This window comes from Anopheles merus, chromosome 2R (genome assembly GCF_017562075.2).
Source record: "Anopheles merus strain MAF chromosome 2R, AmerM5.1, whole genome shotgun sequence".
In the NCBI taxonomy this organism is placed as follows: domain Eukaryota; kingdom Metazoa; phylum Arthropoda; class Insecta; order Diptera; family Culicidae; genus Anopheles; species Anopheles merus.
The window spans coordinates 11069050-11088941 of NC_054082.1; the positions used below are offsets into that span (position 1 = coordinate 11069050).

The following is a 19892-nucleotide window of genomic DNA, read 5'->3' on the forward strand; positions in this document are numbered from 1 at the left end:
AGCTGCTCCTGCTCTTTCTGCTGCAACCAGCGCTCCGGCGCTTGAAGGAAGGGGTGCTTTTTTGTAGAACATCGTCCTCGCAATCATTGCCAGCTCGTTCTTCGGCTCCCACGGGAAGAGTTGGGCTTGCACAAAGCTCAACCATCCCTTCTAAGTACGGGGTTGGCGAGCGAGAGTGGCGGTGTAAGCTTAGATAGGGCACGAACCGTACGCCCGGGCGCACCGACAAACTCATGGCCGAGTACGGACCACGGCGGGTACACCTTGGCAGCGTGCGGAGCGAGCAGCATTCCCAGCTCCGTATGTTTTATGGTTTAATGGCTTCCGTCGTGCCGAGTGGAAAGTCATGTTTTCGGAGGCAGCTTTCGACACCGGGCGCTCGTCCGTAGCGACGCTACATCGACCGAGCAGTCGAAGGGCCGTCCGAGGGGGAAGCGAAAATCATAATTACCACTAATTTAATGGTGCAAATTCTAACCGGCACGGGTCTGTAACTGCAATTTCAACCATTGCGGTAGTACATCGGAGTGTACATCTTAGCCACAGCCACATGTACGTACGCCTCCTCTATTAGTGGAACACACCAGGGTTGCGGGTACGGTTTGCTGTACCAGCGGTTACCATCCTCAACTTAAATCCCTTCGTTTAGGGGCAGGAAGGATTAGGAAATGGTTCCGAAACTCTCCGTCCCTTCTGTTCGGATGGGATTTTTTTTCCTGCCCACAACTCCGTTGATGTTTGAGTGAGGGTTAAAGCGGAGTAAAATTTTGCATGCCGAAGATGGGGGCAAAAAAAACGTATAAACCGAGTCGACCCTCACTCACCACGGGTTTGCGTTTGCGGGGCATGTAAAAAGGTTTTGCATTAATTTCTCGCTCTCTTGTCCGTCTTCTTTAACTTTTTTTTTCTTACTTCCTCTCTCTCTCTCTCTCTCTATTTGCATAACACCGTTACAGAACCACGAAATTCATAACCTCGAAACGTACACGCAGTATCTGGTCTCGATACAAGTGTTCAACCCGGAAGGATTAGGACCGCCGACGACCGTTCTGGTTATGACAGATGAAGGAGGTAAGTGTACACACATACCCTGTTGGACGGCATTGGATGGTGTTGGTTGTGCGTGTGCAAGTGTGTGTTTCACGTTGTGTACTTTTGTTCGTTGAGTTCGTATCGTTTGTGCACTTTCCCACCATAAAGGACCATTCGAAAGGCGGTAGCTTCGAGAGCAATTGAACCCGTGCAATGTGTAGATGCGTCTTACGCACCAGAAAGAGAGAGAGAGAGAGAGCCTGCATTCATCGTACGTATGACAGCTAGGCATTAAACACTTACCGCACAACAAACGGCGAACGAAACGGAAATAGATGTCAGCCATCAAGCTCGTAGGCTTCTGTGTAGACACCAAACTGCAAATTGAATTGTAGTGTAGGGTGTGTGGAAACTAGTTTAACAAAAAGGCGTTCTTTTTTTTCGTATGTTTCAAAACCGTTCAAAACCTTTCATATGGCGAACATGATGAGCGCCTTAAGGGTGAAGGTCTGTGTGAGACGCTACTGCATGACACAATCCGCACGTGAGCCGGGAACTACTTTTTTCATTTGTAGACACACAACTTCCAGTAAAATGGCTATCTGCAGTAGAGCGTCATAATCTAATTAATTCGTAACTGGACTTCACCCTTATTGTTTAAAAATTTATAACTTTCTTAAAAAAAAAATGTGAAAATTTAAGTGATATAAAACACAGTTACACGTGCAAGTACACATTTTTAAACAAAATTAAATTAATTTAAAAAAATCTAGATATGATTTTCTTGCGGATAAGCGTAATCCTTTGTTCAAAAAGCCAGTGGCTCTCACTATGGTTCGCCAGATTACGTGTAATGGGAAATGAAATCAAACTTAAGGGTGGCTTAACTTCAACACTGCTTGCAAAAAAAAACCCAGCATTGCTGAGATCCAAGCATCAGCAAGTTCCCAAAGGTTCTGTAAAGATCGGCATGACTGCGCCGGTCGTTACGCCAAATAGAAGGAGAAGGATAAGTAAATAAATTCGGATAAATGGATTCATTTTTTTTTCGAACAATTTTTGAAAAGTGCTTTTCTTAAATTCATAATAAAATACTTAAAGCAAAAAATGAACGTTCTGAAATTGTTTGCAGGTCTTATATACCTTCGCTGCTAGAATACTAGCTTAACCAGTGCCATTGAAATGATAGCTAAAGATTCTCAAAATATAGTTTTTCGATTACTATTTTATGTATTGCTTTGATGAAATTGGCAAAACATATCTTAAAGCTTGTGTAAAACTCCTCTGACGAATGTGATAGAGGGATACATAATTTATGGCTAGCAAAGATAAAAGCGCCGAATTTCCACTCGCCGATTTGAGTGAAGAATTCAGAAGAAAAAATGCTGCTGCTAAATTCCATATATGAGTAGAAATATTATCCACTAAATTGAAGCAGTACGGCCGCAACCGTTCCTCTTCAAATAGTAATAAAACAAGAACAATGTTAAAAATGTAGCAGCAATTAAACACCACGTTCCCGATAGGGCAGAATAAAATTTAATCTCATTCGCGTTTTGGGTGCTTTGCAGTAATAATGGGTGGTAAAAACAAGCCAAAAAAAGGGGGAACCATTTCCAACACTGTGTACCGGGGTATGCGAATTCTTCTCCGGCACAAATATCTATCAACAATAGCACACTGCCCACCCGCGCGAGCTTTGGGGTGGTTCACATTCGCTCTTATTAATTTCTCACACATCCCGCTTATTCCACTATATTCCGGGCATGTATGGGTGGCACTTTCGGGATTCCATCCCCCGCCATTCGATTCTATCGTGCTTTATTTTGCAGTGGAAATAGAAATAAGCGGATACCAGCGTTCCTTATTTCCGATAGCAATACCCGGTATCACAGTTAAAAACGCCGCTGCAATGCCGGCTTGGAAAGCGGAATTCAATGCAACGGGACACAAGGCGCACTCTTTTTACATGCCATGATGCTGCTGCTTCTGCTGCGTTGCGTTGGGTACGTTTAATAAAACTCCGCTTCATGTGTGCGTGTGTGTTATTCCATTTCGGCAAAAGTGACAATCCATAAATAGAGCCATCGATGCACGGGTGGCAACTAGGGAAGGAAGTCTCCGGTGACCGCTAGAGAAGGTGGAATAAAAAGGGTTTTTGCATGCCATCAAAAACGCCTCACACATGTTCGCGTTTTATGAGATGTACTTGCACTGCTTTTTTTGCGTCTGTGTTTTCTCCAACACCTCTGCAACACCGATCGACCGACCGGGAATTTACAATTTCATGCAAACAGTGATGCAGTGATACCTAGCACAATAACGAGCCGAGGCGAAACCGGTACTCCGGTAACACGCTGTAACGGGTGCCCTTTCGGGTGTGCCGTCGCCATCGTGTGCGACAAGAGCATGTTGTTGGTTTTAATCACGTCCACGGTTTGCTTCTTTTCGCGTTCCCGATCCCGATCATCCATCGGATCTAATGAAAAGTGACCGAAACGGCGGTGGCTCCCTGCGATAGCCGTGCGAACGTGCGTCCGGGAACACTAGCCAGACACGGCGAATTGACCCAACGTGTCAAAAACGACGCGTTTTGCTGGTCGTTTGATTTTGTGACACGTTTCGTAAGGTGGATGGTGTTACCTGGTTTTACCATCCAAGCGAACCTGTAGCCTGCTCGGTGCGGTCGTTCGTTCGCAGCGTTTTTGGCGCTTTGAAGCTTTGGCGGATTATTCTTTTTAATTTCCATTCTATCCACCCCATTCGGGACCGATGCATATGCAAATGAAGCGTTCAAACTCGCTAGCCCACAGATGAATGCTCCAGGCAGAGATGGATCGTACGAGGATGGCCCTGGCCTTAGGCCCAGGAAGGATGTTTTCTTTTTTTTTGCAGAAGCACAAAACATTATTATTTAAAAACGAAACCTAGCAGCAACTCGTTTCGTCATCCCGATCTGCATCTGGTGTAACGCTGTGCGATACACAGCCACACAGACAGTAGCGCATATATTTGTTATGCAATTGCTGCCGACTATGCAAGGATATAATCATCACGGCTAGGAGCCGGGAAAAATATCCTTTCATGCTTCCATCGCTCGTTTCCCGGTAGAAATCCCACGGGATCTCGGGACGCAGTGGCGTGCTGCTGGCGCCAAGGCAAAGCAACGCGCAAGGAACGCAAACGCAATCGGCCGGAAGGCAACGATGCGATGGTAAACTACAAACACTCACTCGCCGGGCCCGGTTGTGTCTTTTCCCGTTGTTGCCTTGCGAAACGAAACAACCGAACGAGGGTGGAGTGTGTCCCGTCCGCCCACCCGTCGTGAGGGGGGGCGATGGTGTTTTCTGGCAGCCGTGAAATGATGTCAACGGTGCGCACAAGGCAGTAAAAACTTGAAAGCATCAAACCCCATCATCTTCCGCGACGCATTAATTCCCGGGATGGAAGGATGTATGTATGTAACAGTTTTGCAATTTGTGCAGCCACGAAAAGCCACGGTCGCGCCATAAGTCTCGGCCACGTTTTCCATCCCATCCCAGCGCACGGAGCGCGGCAGCATGGGTTGTAGTTCCTTCCATGGGTTGTGTTGCTTTGTCTTCGGTTGTCAGTCCGTGGCCATGAGTTGCAGCGTAGGAAATGCATGGCAGGGCGGGGGCAAAGGGGTAATGTTGCCGGTGTCATCGTTGTCCTCGCGCATATGTCGAGCGGTGAAGACAAAGGGCGTCATTCTTTTTGCTCATCTCACTTGCGACGACGCCCCCTCCCCATCTGGGCAATGCGAGAACGCGAGTCAAGTTTTCTGCCGCATCAGTTGCAGTGCGCCGACAGTGGCAAAAAGTGAAGTGGGACGACGGGAGTAAATGGTTCATCATTAGCAAAGTACATCTCCCAATGGACTGGTGACTGTGGCGCATAAGAAAAGGCAAACATACAGCGCCAACCTCACCAAACCCGCACGGAGCGCGCGCGGGAGCAATGCAATGCAATGACGTTAAAAGCATGGTCATACATATCCGTGCGGCAATGGTGAATGTCGGAATGGGCACGTGCTTGCGGCACACCTTCGCGGACTGCACACCACCGCCACTGTGCTTGGATGGGAATGGAAAAGAAAAAAGGCGCTCGCGCCTCTGGTACCCGGGCGGTGGGCATCCAAGCCCTCTGGCCGCCTCTCTCGAGATGTCTAGCCGGTTTGGTGTTGGTGTTGGATACGCCAGACGCTAGTTTAAGAACGACTCAATGCTCCGGTATTGCGAAGTTTCTCCAACCGTCACACATACGACCACTTGCCAGATGATGTATGTGTGTGTGTGTGTGTCCTTCGCTCAAGTGGATCAAGTGGGTGCAGAAGAAACAAATCTAACAAAAGGACGCCAGCATGATAGAGAGAGAGAGGGCGATAGAACGAAAAAAAAAAGAGCCAACATCCCATATAATGAGCTTTGTTTTCCATCCGAGCAATGATTGCAACGTCTCCATCTTTCACTGCTAACGAGCCAGCACCGACGCGGACTGGCGACGCACGAACGGCAGGCCAGTCGCCACTCGCTTTTCTTTGCACTTGCATTCTCTAGGAACCATTTGGCACGTACAGACCCCCCCAATTGCATACAGACGTTCGGGTTGTGTTCTATCTATCCGTCCATTTGGGCTCCGTGCTGTGTGGTGTCCTTCTTTTTGCCGTACACACACACACACACGATATCCGATCATCAACCTTGGTACCTAGGTGGGCAAATTCTTCACCCCAGAAGCACCGCATCCAAGATTTCGAGTGGCAAAAATGGTGAAGAAAATTAATTTGCAAATTCCACAACCAAAGGATTATGAGTAAGGGAGTGAGAGGCGAAAGCACGGTCTCAAAAAATGCACCAAAATGCGTGGCATAGAGTCGTGTATGCAGCTAATTAGAGCTACATGATGCAGCGTATGACAGTTGACGACAGGTCTGCCTGTGTCGCGCAATTCCAAGCGCAAAGCTTTAACGCTTTTCATCAATGAGAGAGTTTGCTTACTATTGCTCTCCTTTAAATGGCATCCTATTTCCCCGTGAGAACTTTTGGCCGTTTTAATAAAACGCGCGCCAGGATACGTTCATGCTTCATGCGGTTTCATATTGACGAGACAGCCCCACACGCTGGGGCATCGACTTCCCGGTACTGCGTATTGCGATCGTTCTGGCCTACCCCTAATAGGATTACCGATAGACGATGAGTTTCCACCGGTTGTGAAACCCGAGACGCAACGAGCGTACAACGCCGGCGGGCAATCATTTCCCATCGACACACTCGGTACAGAACGCAACGAAAAAAAGAGGTTGAAGAGAGAGAAAAAAAAAAACAAACCTAAACCCCCCGAATTGAACTTTCTACTTTACCAAACCTCGAAAACTCTTTCCCCTGGCTAACTTCTGCGGTTGGCTGTGTTGGATAAGTTCGCATCTTTTCTTTTTTGTGCTGCTTTTCTTCGAGAAGAATTTTGATTACCCATGATCCTGACAGGGGGTTTTCGCAGTCCCTCTGCTCGGCTGGCTGGTAGCATATCCCCTCGGGCGTGGCGGGGCAGCCGGTGGAAAGGTTCCAGGGGCATTCAATTATGAAAAGAAAATTATCACATTTCCACATCTCGGCCCCAACGCCGTGGCCAGTGCCGTCCTTTGGGGATAGCTTTCACGGAGCAGCCAGTGCTTAATTATTATAATCGTTTTAGATGCTTTCCGGTGCAGCCTAGTAGCACCAGGAAGAGTCGGTTTTGTCTTCTTGATTTTCACTGATCTATAAAGTCAATATGTGGCTTTCTATAGATAATGAGAAGTGGCTATGAAACTATCCGTTCTAACTATGCTGTCTATTGCATCGTTCCCTATTTAGACAAAGGCAATTTGAAACCACAGTACGTATGCTTTACGACGCGCGATTCTGGCTTTGGCTTTCAGCACAGCAACTTTTTTAATCAAGGTGCGTTTTTAATTACCCAAAATATGTTGTGTTAAAATGCTGATATTGTATAAAATGCATCCCAAAATGAATTTGCAACGGTACGTTTGTACGACCACCCGGCTTACCTTCAAAACTCACCACCAGAGAACGCTGCCAGCAGTACCGAGCGGTTCGCGAAGCACCCTGTGCCACGGGAGTGGCATCAAGCGTTCGGCCTTGCACGATAAACATACGGTGACGGGCCAGACTGTCAAAACAAATATGGCTTTCGAGCAAAATCGTACCGTAGGCAGGGCAGTGTTTAAATATGCTAAAACATTGGTGAAAATGTGCGTAGGAAACGGTTTTCCGCGTAGTAAATGAAGCCGTGAAAGTCTTCCGCGCGTCGCCCATACACATCCGGTGTCCGAGTGGAGTGAAATGCGTGCAAACGAATGGGTCGCCTGGGCTGAGCTTGGAAAACAAAAACTGGTCACAGAAGAGCATCAAGAAGAAGACTAAGAAGAAGAAGAAGCAGCAAGCACCGAAATCGATCGAAACACTCCGTGCGCCCCATACGCTCCGGTATCAAAGCGAGAGCGAAAGAGAGAGAGTGATAGAGAGAGAAAGGGCGAGAAAGCAGGAATAAACCTGCCCTGGCCAGGGCCCGTGAAAAGTTTGCACTGTGGTCCCCCGAGTGAATCATTCCAACTCCTCCCTTCCTGCGGGTCGGTCCGGGGACACAACCCGCGCTCCCGACCGTGCCCTGTGCACCGGAGCTCAATTGATGGCAATTGAAGCTGTGAGCGAAGCATCCGCCGAGAATTAGTGGGGCGGCCACTTAACTGACCTTTCCCCTGCAATTGAATGTGTTTCCCCCCTGCGCTCGAGTGTGTGTGTGCGTGTGTATGGACCCCAACTAAACTGATTACTTACGCTGTGGCCGCGTTATCGAGCGGAGCCGCCCGTGTGTCTCGTGTTTGAGCTCTCCCATTTCGACGGCGTAAAATGAAACGAAAATCCAAATCTTCCCGTGCAACTTTAACCCTGTGCGCTTCCATACTGGAAGCCGTGGTGTGTTGGGTGTAGAACAAAGAAACAAAAAAAAATCACACACACACGCACACACTGCTCCATCGGAACGAAAATCGGCAACGCGAAACTCGTTCCAGTGCTTGTGCTTGTGCCCCAAACTGTTCGGAAGTGCAGGGCACGGCGGAAACAGGAACCGACCGGTCCCGGGGTGGTGGTGCTAGTGCATAAGTGAAGCGAAGAGAGAGAGAGAGAGAAAGAGAAAAAAACGCCAATAGTGCAAGTTTTACATCCGATTGCCGGCCTACACATACGCGCACACTCCGGCCCTGCAACAACCATTACTCACCGCACCCGCACCCGGGAGTGCTGAAGAAGGGTCCCCGTCCTCCGTTTTTTTGTGTGAGAGAGTGAGCGGGAAAGCAAGCGATAAAAAAAGAGGCAAGAAGTACGAACGAAACAGTATTCTACGATGAAGATTGCAGCCAGCCAAAACACGATGATGCCCCCGGTGTCAGGAACCCTGCTGGTAATAGTCGCTTTCGCCACCAGCACGTTATCGGCACTTCCTACGGAATCGACGGTTCCGCCACGCTCGAACAATTTACCGCTGGAAGCAATCCACATGACCACCACACCACCACCGTTACCCCCGACGGAGGCACTGGAAAACACTCCACTGCTGCCCGTGCCGGACCGCGAATCCATAGCGTCCGTGCTTCATCCGTACGGTGCCGGCGATGGCAGTGCCGACGATGAGCTCGAGGACCAGGACTTTGAGGAACCCCGCGTATTGCCGCTGAAGTCTTCCTCCTCCACGCCGGCACTGGTTCGTGTTGTGCCTATCGAGCAGGCGGCAAGCAACGATGAACCGCACACTTCCACGCACGATCCAACCTTTTCGGCCGACGACGATATTGGTAAAGACACGTTTCCTCCCCAATCTCAGTGTGCGCTGATGGACTGATAAATGAGACACGCATTTGTCATCATCATTTTTATGATCGATCTCAACATTCCCCTTCTCCGCAAATTGGACAATCGAATTGATTTTATGTGTGTGTGTGTGTTTTTTTTTTCTTCCTGTGTTTGTGTGCCTTCCCATAGAACCAAGCCCACCCCAGAACCTGACCGTGCTGGAGGTCACATCCACGACGATCAAGCTGACCTGGCGCGAACCGGAAAAGGCTAACGGGGCCATCCACGGCTACCGGGTGTACTACATCCATCAAAACCAGACCGATCTGCACATGCCGATACTGAAGCTGAACGAAATGCAGAACTCGGTCTATCACTACACGCTATCGAATTTAAGTAAGTAACCCTACATGGGAAGAAAAGTGCGCTTAGCAGCACCTTTTTCGTACCGGTTTGTTGATTTTCCTTCTTACTATTCACCTCCCCCCTTCACGACAGAACCTTTCACCGAGTATCGCATTCTGGTGACGGCGTTTACGAAGAAGCACGACGGCAAACCGTCCGAGGTGACGCAGCGTACCGATGTGAGCGGTCCCAGTGCACCGAAGGTGGTCAATCTGACATGCCACTCGCACAATGCGCTCTACTATGGTTGGCGCATTCCGCAGACCTTCTACAATACGATCGATCTGTACATAATTAGCTATCGGAACATTGCGTACCACGAGTTTCGCGAGATACGCATCACGGTCAATGCTTCCATCATGGAGACTTCGGTACGTTCGCTCGAAATGGTTTATGGAGCGAGGAAACGTATGGAATAGTTGAAATTTTAACTTATTTTCTATTCACCCCCCCCCCCCTCCCCCCTTTTAATAGCTGATCATTCCAAACCTTACGAGCAACGCGGTGTACGAGGTAAAGGTGCGAGCAGCATCGACGAGCGTTATCAATCCGAAGCAAATGATACTCGGTTCATATTCCGAGCCACGTAAGGTGAGAGTGTTTATTCGCGGCCCCCCTTTCCTTGGCGAGATCACCCTTTTAATGCTGTTCTCTGCACCGTTCTGTTTACAGATTTCACTTCAACCCAACTGCGAGAAAGCTCCACTAAAGTCGCAAAGACAGGCGTACGACGATTACGACTTGGCCGTGCTAGCCGGCATCGTATTCAGTTGCACCGTGTTGCTGCTCATCGCGCTGGCGCTCATTCTTTGGAAGTAAGTGGTTTTTTCATAGCATTTTCACTAAACATTATCGCTTGTAAAACAAAACTTCCGGGTTGGTGTGGCAAAGTTATGGAATAGGAATAATTTTGGAGTACCTTATGATAACGAACGTTTGTCCATCTGTTGTGCAAACGCGCCGAATCAAGTGTGTTACAGCTACTTCGTGACCAGTTTTGCAAACAAAACGCTGGACGCGTCTGCATCCCATAGCTGTACGGGCCCCGGGGGACGGGGTTCCGGGATTCACTTTCCCGTTTTTTGTATGGTGGGGTTTGTTTCTATTTTATCGCTGCACACCGCGACGCTTATCAAACCCTGCACCTGTGCTGTGTAATTGGTGTATGTGGCGTGTGTAAATGATGGACACTGCATGGCACTAAATGTTCGTCAGTAGTAGTGCGTATAGAAGTAAACGAAAGCGTCGAAAAGAAATCGGTTTTATGATGGTGGTCGATTTCGCGCAACAGCTTGATACCAAATGCGGTGAAGCGACAACATTGCCATAGCACTTTGGTTCGGGAAGCGTGCGAATGAACGCGCAACGAACAACAGCTGACGGCTGCACACACGAACCCGACACGCGTTTCCAATTTCAAACGGTAAAGAGCCTTGTTTGGCTGATTGTTGTACAAACATAGACGATCGTCTAATGTTATGTCTTTGGGCAAAGGCGACCGAACAATATGGTTTTATTGCAAGTGAATCGATCCACCTATAAGGGGATTCCAAGCTATTATACATGTAGATAAAGAAATTAATGTGATTGTTGCATGATTTTTTAACCTTTCCTATAGCTCTCCGTTTTGATGGAATGACGCACAAAAAAATATTTATTTACAAAAACGAAACACCTCAGTTTTTTCATTGCAGTATTCAGTATAACAAAATAAAGATCGTCGTCGAAAATAGATACAAAAAATCTTTACCCACAACTACATGCAATTTGAACTGCAAAATATGCTGAACCTAGTTGTTTGTTTGTTAGTTTATTGCAAATTTTTAATTATTAATGTTTTCTTTTGCGCGATTTTGTAAAGTGTTTCGAACCACTGATACATCTCACCCAAACCAGCGCAAAAACATTTCCTACTGACGGTAAGAAAGATAAAATTCACACGAAGCGCGAAGCGTCAACTGCTCGACACTGCCGCTTCTCCATATCTCTCCTTCTCTCTCTCTCTCTATTTCTCACCGCGGAGAACGCAGTCGGGCGTCGCGAACGTCTTGCGTACGCGCGGCGCAAGCATGTGCGCTCAGTTTTTGCTTTGCATCGCTTCGCGCTCACTCGTGCGAGCGTCGTGAATCGGTCCGGCCAGTCAGAACCGGTCGATCGGTGGTTCGCCTCTAGGGCATCTAAGCAATCGCTATATGCTCTAAACAGCTAAACGACGGCGACGACGCACCCATCTCTCATCGGCGGTCAGTAGTGACAAGGACGATCTTGAAAACCTTGGAAGCTGTGTTCGTTCGCTCCCGCGGCGCACATTCGACGCGATGCTTTAACATGCGTGCAATTCCATTCCAAATGTGTTTGTGTGTATGTGCGGTGGTTAGCGGTGATTTGGTTTCATTTAAACTTTAATTAATGGGTGTTTTTTTCTAACAAATTGAAACTATTTCTTCCGTGTTCGAAATCAAGAGTAGCAGCTTGTTGAAAAGTACGCTCAAGTGTCTTTGTCCAGATGGTGGAAAATAGTTTGAAAATATTGCATGCGATTTATTCATTCATTCAACTGGTGCTAAACATTTCCCGACGTTCAAGTGCGACGTTTAAGTTCGACGCATTTTGCTGCCGAGAACCATAATGCCGCCTTGGTGTGGATGGATTAGGTGAGTTGTACTAAGGAAATACTACACCATGAAGTCCGTAGCTAACATACAGTGACGATTGTCTGTTCGTACGTATGCCTTGTGTATAAGCTGATGTGAGTAGAAGTATTCAGAGATCATTTAGCGACGTGAGTGATCTATTGTTGGTAGTAATCATGGTGACGATATCACGTGATTGATTGATTTTTTAAATGGTAGAGTAAAAATTATAACCACAATTTGACGATCATTGCTGCGCTTACACGCGTTTTGCTGGGGATCTTTCCATCATTATTGCATTGTACCTTAACGGCATTCAATGGAACCTTTCAAAGGAAAGATGGACTAGGTGCAAAATCATGTGTTCATAAGCGCAACCGCAACCCCGTTTGCTAATCGTTTTCCGGTCGCGTCAATCATTTCAATTACTCTGGAATGAATAATTGTCAGCGTGTGTGTGATTCATCATCGTTAGGTAGGGGGAAAAAGGAAAAAACTGTCAATAGTAATAGAATGATATAACCTTATCTCACCTGTGAAAGCAAAATTAGCGTTAAACAATTAGTCGGCCATGGGGCGGGAACGGTACCGTCCGCGCATCAACAGTGGAGGAGGGGATACCACAGCGAACTACGATCATGGTGGCATTGGTGGCAACAACCACGACGAAAGTGTAGCATGGAAAAGCTCTAGACATAGAGGAAATTGCATGTTTGTGGTTGGAGTACGCTTTGATTTATGATTTTTTGGAACACAAGGTGCGGTTCTGTTGTGCGCAGGCTTGTTAGAAGTAATAAGGGGTACGATACTTATCTACTCTTGCGAACTGAGGGCAGCCGAGATATATCGCCGAAGTGTGTCAAGATGTCGCTTGGCGACGGGTGCTCTTTACAGCTGCTTTGGTACAATCATAATCACAGCAGCGAGCTTTTTATCAAACTGTTTTGTTTGTTTGTGTGTAAGATCCCATCAAGGTACAGCAGTTCGTCAGTGGTCAGTGGTTGAAACCCTTGTGATTCCAAGATGGATAAAAAAGTGTCATACAATTGAGAAGAAGACGAAAAGGCCGATGAATAAGATAACCGATGGTGGTGGGGAGCCAGCTTCCTTGTTGTACTGTATCATTTTATTGTAAGATTCGTCTACTTCCTAGTGATCGATAAGATAGGCGGGAAAAGAAAAACATTCACGCCTAGCCGCACCACCCCTGCGATTGGCTTTGAACGTGCAATTCCTCTACCATATGAATTGTTTCCATCATTGCTGCACCCTTTCAATGTTTTATAATCATATATCCTATATTTGCAGAAAGTGTTTCCACGCGGCCTACTACTATCTGGACGACCCGCAGCCTTGTCAGGGCGCACAGGCAGGACTGATCGATTGGGAAGCACCGAGCGAGATCGGTGGTGAAGTGCGCGGACCAGTAGCGGTGGCCGACTTTGCGAAACACGTTGCCCAACTGCACGCGGACGGTGACATCGGTTTCAGCAAGGAGTACGAAGCTATCCAGGGCGAAGCGCTCAACGATGAGTACCCGTCGGAGAACTCGCAGCATCCGGAGAACAAGGGCAAAAATCGGTATCTGAATGTGATTGCCTGTAAGTGTGTGTGGTAGAAAGTGTGGTAGAGTACCAAAATTCACGCTTTCTCATTTCATACTTTCTCAACCTTTCTCAGACGACCATAGCCGGGTGCATCTGCGACAAGTGCCGGGGCAGAAGAAACATCTTGACTACATCAACGCTAACTTTATCGATGGGTACCAGAAACCGCGCGCATTCATCGGCACCCAGGGCCCACTGCCCGGGACGTTCGATTGCTTCTGGCGGATGGTGTGGGAGCAGCGCGTCGCAGTCATCGTGATGATCACGAACCTGGTCGAGCGGGGCCGTCGGAAATGTGATATGTACTGGCCGAAGGATGGTACCGAAACGTACGGTATTATACAGGTGCGCCTGGTGAAGGAGGACGTGATGGCGACGTACACCGTGAGAACGCTGCACATCAAGCATCTGAAGATGAAGAAGAAGAAACAGTCGCAGATGGAGAAAACCGTCTACCAGTATCACTACACGAACTGGCCCGACCACGGTACGCCCGACCATCCGCTGCCGGTGATCAACTTTGTGAAGAAATCAACCACCGCCAACCTGCCGGACGGTGGCCCGATAGTGGTGCACTGTTCGGCCGGGGTCGGCCGCACGGGAACGTTCATCGTGCTGGATGCAATGCTGAAGCAGATCGAGGCGAAGGGCTCGCTGAACGTGTTCGGCTTTCTGCGGTACATTCGCGCCCAGCGCAACTATCTGGTGCAGACGGAGGAGCAGTACATTTTCATCCATGACGCGCTGGTTGAGGCGATCACTAGCGGTGAGACAAACATCAAGATGGATGCGATCGGTGGGTTGGTGAACCATCTGGACTACATCGATGCACAGTATAAGGTGAGTGTGCATAGTACACCTGTTTGCGACAAAATCGATTCATTTTCTGGTGTTTGTTCCTCTCTCCTTCGCCAGCTTATTGTGAGTTATCAGCCCAAGGAGATCAATTTGACCTCCTCCCTGAAGCCGGTCAATGCAATCAAGAATCGTAGCTCGCTGGTGCCGTTGGAAGGTAGCCGGGTGCATCTCACGCCGAAACCGGGCGTGGAAGGAAGCGACTACATCAACGCCACCTGGCTGCACGGTTTCCGCCGGCTGCGCGATTTTATCGTCACCCAGCATCCAGTGATCGAGACGTTCAAAGACTTTTGGCAGATGGTATGGGATCACAATGCTCAAACAGTAGTACTGCTCTCGTCGGTGGACAATATGGTAAGAGGAAATGTTTGGCAATGACTTTTCAAATGCAATGACGAATCGTAACGTACCCTCCTGCACTCGGTTTTTGTTTCGCTTCTTCAGTCTTTCTTGCAATTTTGGCCTAACGAGTCGGAACCGATCGAAAGCGACTACTATCGCATCCGGATGGTGTCGGAAACGTCGGAGGATAATCACATCGTGCGAAACTTTGTCATACAATCGATACAGGACGATTACGAGCTGAGCGTCAAGATGCTGGAAAATCCAGGCTGGCCCGACATGAACAACACGCGCTCGATATTCGACTTCGCCGTGCGTGTCCACGAACGCTGCAGCGAATACAGGAATGGGCCGATTGTGGTAGTGGACAGGTAAGTGATGCGTAGAGTCGTAGTGATTGCTCAGCCCGACAAACGACAATAAACATGCTTCCGGTGCATCCCGTCCCCAGATACGGTGGGTTCCAGGCGTGCCAGTTTTGCGCCATCAGCTCGCTAGCGATGCAGCTAGAGTACGACCAGACCGCCAACATTTACACCTACGCCAAACTGTACCACAACAAGCGACCGGGCATCTGGACGTCGTACGATGACATTCGGCAGATTTATCGGATACTGTCGTACATGCCGAAAGATCTCGGGCTGCTCAAGTGCACCGAGCTGCGTACCGAGTTCGACGATGCGGCCATGATGACGGCGACGCCCGACCTGTACAGCAAAATCTGCAGCAATGGCAGCATTAACAATCAGCTGACCGGTGGCACCCCGGACGGGGTGGGCAATGGCACAACGACGACAACCACTACAACGACCACCTCGATTAATGCGCCGCCGGGCATGACGATTCCGGGCGTGGTAGCGGGCACACCAAACTCCGTCTGCCCACCCATGATAGGGATGGGTGGAACGACGCCGCCGCCACCGCCCGCAACACTGCAGAACGGTGGTACCGTAATCGTGAAGATGAACGGTGACGACAACGACGAGCTGTCGGTCGTGGTAGCCACCGGCAATCACCATCTAAACCTGGACCACAATCAGACGTAAATTGAAACCCCTAACTAGTTTGCCGGCTGCAAAAGCTTCCTGCAGGCGTATGCGGGCGAAAGTATTTATTTGCATTTAATATGTCCTTATTTTTGCAAGGATTTTTTGAGGTTATCGTTAGAGAGGAGCGAGGAGCAGAAGAGACCCCAATGGCTGGAACGCTCCTATCGCTTCCCGCTCTTTGGTGGCCGATTTGTCATATTTTACCGGACAGCATTCACTTTTATACCGTTTATAGATACGTCGTGACCAATTTATACAGATATAATTTAAGATCAGTATTTAGTATATGTAATGTAACGAATGCGCATGCCGGGCCCGATTGCTGCTTTTGTGCGACGGCGCCACCAACAGCCCCCGCTGTTGTGAGATATTACCATTTAGTACTCGTTAATCCTTAAAGGACCTTTACCGAACTAATTCTGCTATGCAACTGCAAAACACACCCATACACACCTACACAAATATGCACTAAATCTAGTCGTCAAAAGTTCGGTATAAAAATGCGCGCCACAATTGAGCGCTTTGGCCGTAAAAAGATAGTTGATTTAACTGTGTGTGTGGCTACCAGTCCACCCTGTGGCATCCTACAGACACTGCAAACTATTGCCAGCAAGCAAATAGTTCTTGTTCTGAGAAAACGATACTGCTCAGCCAATGGTAGTTGTGCATTTTTATTATTTCCCTTTTTTCGCTTATATTGAGCAAGATTTCTATCGGAAGTGAAAAAAAAGATAATCATATTGATTATGATTCCACAGTTTCTACTACTTCATTTCGTGTAATGGGATTCGAACGAATCTCATGGAGCTGCCCATTCGATGGACGCGTGTATGTCGAGCACGGCTAAAACCACAAGCCGCTCCCCTCTTCGTTCGATCGCGCTTATTTCCAACCCATTGGTGCACGGACGTTAAGTTCAGCTGCTTAAGTGCCGTTGTTTACGATAAGTTTAGTACCATAATACCTACAATAGTTACGATTTGTATATAGTCATTATAATTACCCCATAATTACTGCTAAGCAAGCATTCGCATCGCCCGGGCCATGTCGTACAGAGTGGACAGCTGTACTGGAAACACTCCCCACAAAGGACGAACAATCCTTAAAATGCGAAAATATCCGATCCTATTCCAATTGGTTGTATCTCATACGTAACACCACTGGCTCTTCTATGGATGTGCGCACCAGTGTCGGGTCCGTTTGATTTGAAATTCAAATATTTTATGTGAAACTAAGTCAGCCCAAACGGTCGTTAGGTCGCACAATGCAACACTCTTTCTACATCAGCATGCCCCAAGGTACAGGCCATAGCTCGCTCATTTGGTCAATTGACCATACACAGTGATGTGAGCAACAAACAGTAAAACAAAACGTTATTAGAAAAGTAACGTTAAGATAAAAACAAATCATACGAATGAGAGAAAGATAGAGAGAGAGGGAGAGAGACAGAGAGAGAAAACGATGAGATATAAAGACTGGTTTTCTAAGCTTCTTGCCCCGTCTGTCATCCTTTAGACCAAGCAAAAGTGTGGACACAAATACGCAGCACAAATCGTACACCTAGTGAAGCTAGTGAATAATAGAACACACCGATATCGAAACAACTTCTTCAGTATCGAACAAAAAGTGCAAAGTATAGTTAATGGAAGCGCGCGTGCGTTGAAAAATAACAATGCAAAACCACACAGAAACCCCGGTTGGATATAGTTAAGAAACAGACAAATGCACACAAAGACTTTAGAGAAAAGGAGGATTTGATTAAAACATTTCTCATCCCCGTCACCCACAAATCAAAGCCCTGCTAGGTGCCGTGATGATGTGTGAAAGATGCGTGCTGTGTGCCAAAATACATTCAATCGTTGCATAATTCACGAAGCTTAGTCCCACACAAGGTGCACACACACACACAAGGGAATCCACAAGACGGCCCGACGGCCGCCCACCAGCTGTCCGTTATGAAAGAAGCTCCTACATTTCCGGGCAATTACAAATTAAACAAATGATAAACAGCGGCAGCACAGTCAAAGGTCCAGGATAAAGCAGGAAATAACGTGGCGCGAATTGGGTGCGGTTATTATAAAATGTGATTAAAACTAGATTGTAGAAGACCGTAGAGAGCAGGCCCCCGCACACACCCTGTGTGTTGACAACAGAACTCAAATCCCTGTCTATTTTCTCTAATAGAATCTTACCTTTTCCCTCCCCAAGTGTGTATCTCCTACGTGTGCGTGCGGCGGCGAGTTTCCCATTTCCTATTAGTGTACACAAGGGAGCTTAGCGCATAGTTTAGCGAAAACCAACGAAAGCTACATTAGTTAACGAGTATCACACAATTACTACATACAAACACACACACACACATACATTCGGCTAGCATTCATATTTGGAGTGTAGCGAAGATTTGCCGCCTAAACGAAGGCGTGCAAAGGTTGAGGGAGAAGAAAATTCCGCTGCAAACGTGTGCAAAGGGATTGATACTCAAGCAGCCGTTTTTTACAGTTCCTTATCCTTAGAAGAAACGAATGAAATCGCTCAACTTCCCTCCAACCCCCCCATCAGCTGTTGTGTCGTTGTGCTCTGAAGAAGGGGGAAAAGCATTCCACATGATGTACCCCATTCCCGATTATGCAGTGGAACACACAGTATTAGGAAAACTTTTACCATACCATCATCACCGTTCCCCACGTTCTTCCACGATTAGTCAGTATTCCGTAGCACACAATACAACAACAGCACGCATCGTCCCGGAAGAACAACAAATCGAACCGATTATGATAGGAGCGTACGCGACTACAAACCTAGTAGCAAAAATAACATCGCATAAAAGCCAACGCGTTCACAAGTAAACCTAGTAGAAATTTCAATCGTGTATATCTCTTTTAGCTAAAGAATTGCGAACGCGCACCACTCGTTGCAGAACAAACAAACAAACAAACAAACAAAAAATTAGGAAAATTTTGCATACCCGCACAAAACAAACAACGTCGATAGGAAGCAAGAAAGGATCGTGTAAATCACACCCCGCGTTGTGCTGAACGCAGTAGTAAGTAAAGTAATAACTAAAATCAAACATTAAGAGAGGGCACTAGCTCGATGGTGCCACGTATTACTACTACTACTACAAACTACTACTACTAACTACTACTACAAGAACAAAATGAAAAAAGAAACCAAATTTAAATTAGGCTTGAAATAAATTATGGAAAATTAAAACAAACTACTTTCCCCGGTGAACAACGGGAACTCCAACCCGGACAAGAGCAAGGGAAGCACACGTGCCCGCAAGCATGGCAATATTGTTTGTTGTGCAGAGGGGTCCATGAAAAATGAAAGGGGAAAGGAACGAATGCTTTGAACAAAAACGTTGAGCAAAACCAACAAGAAGAATGATAGAAGAATGAAAAACGCCCATTAAAGTAAGCGCCAACGAGCGATCAGTAACGATCTCCTACCAGACAAGAACAATCGTATTGCGGTGTGTGTGATGTATTTGTTGCCCCCGGCATGATGTGAACATACATAGTTTTTAAGGATCCACTCCACTAAGGAAACTTCACACCGTAGCAGCAGCGTCCCGGAATGTTGTAAACGCATCTAAAAACGAACGGATCATTTGATCGTGTTGATAAGTAGCAAAACAAAACAAAACTGTACGCGTTCAGGCAGAACCGGCAGAAGATCAATGATTAATAGAAACGAAGTGGATAATAGAAAGTTATTCGATTAGACTAGCGATTTAGATGGACTGTTGTGGCCGACGCCATACCTGAGATGCACAAAAACAAACAAACTGAAAATCAGCCGCCAGGGGTACGCACCGGAAAGCACGCGTGCACGCACGCACGCACGGGGCGCAGAGATGCGCACGAAAACGGCGTGCGCGTGCGCCATCCTTCGGGTGTTGAGCTGGGTGGAAAGGAAGCATGGGAGCCTTCTCCCGCTGGGGCCGCAGTTAGAAATCGAAATAAATACATGTAATATTTTATGTGAAAATTAAAACCACAACTGATAATACAAAAACCGTACAGAGCGTGACTGCTGACTGTGTCCGATTTTCTCTTTCCCGTTCGATATAGCGAATATAAAAAAACGCTG

General features: G+C 47.4%; 1 protein-coding gene across 6 annotated transcripts in view; it reads left to right on the forward strand.

Annotated features, from left to right (window-relative positions):
- The window catches only part of LOC121601014 (C-1-tetrahydrofolate synthase, cytoplasmic), a 56041-nt gene that overhangs the window by 23420 nt on the left and 12729 nt on the right, over positions 1-19892 (forward strand). The window contains exons 7-16 of one of the 6 annotated variants that reach the window (XM_041929826.1): positions 957-1071; positions 9093-9299; positions 9402-9679; positions 9783-9899; positions 9981-10123; positions 13250-13542; positions 13622-14388; positions 14464-14760; positions 14851-15119; positions 15200-19817. In XM_041929826.1, the coding sequence (XP_041785760.1) occupies positions 957-1071; positions 9093-9299; positions 9402-9679; positions 9783-9899; positions 9981-10123; positions 13250-13542; positions 13622-14388; positions 14464-14760; positions 14851-15119; positions 15200-15794 (3081 nt within the window). In that variant the 3' untranslated portion in view covers positions 15795-19817. Of the gene's footprint in view, positions 1-956; positions 1072-7226; positions 8906-9092; positions 9300-9401; positions 9680-9782; positions 9900-9980; positions 10124-11422; positions 11963-12987; positions 13073-13249; positions 13543-13621; positions 14389-14463; positions 14761-14850; positions 15120-15199; positions 19818-19892 lie in introns of those variants that run through there. The other 5 variants (XM_041929803.1, XM_041929810.1, XM_041929819.1 and 2 more) reach the window with 5 other exon arrangements.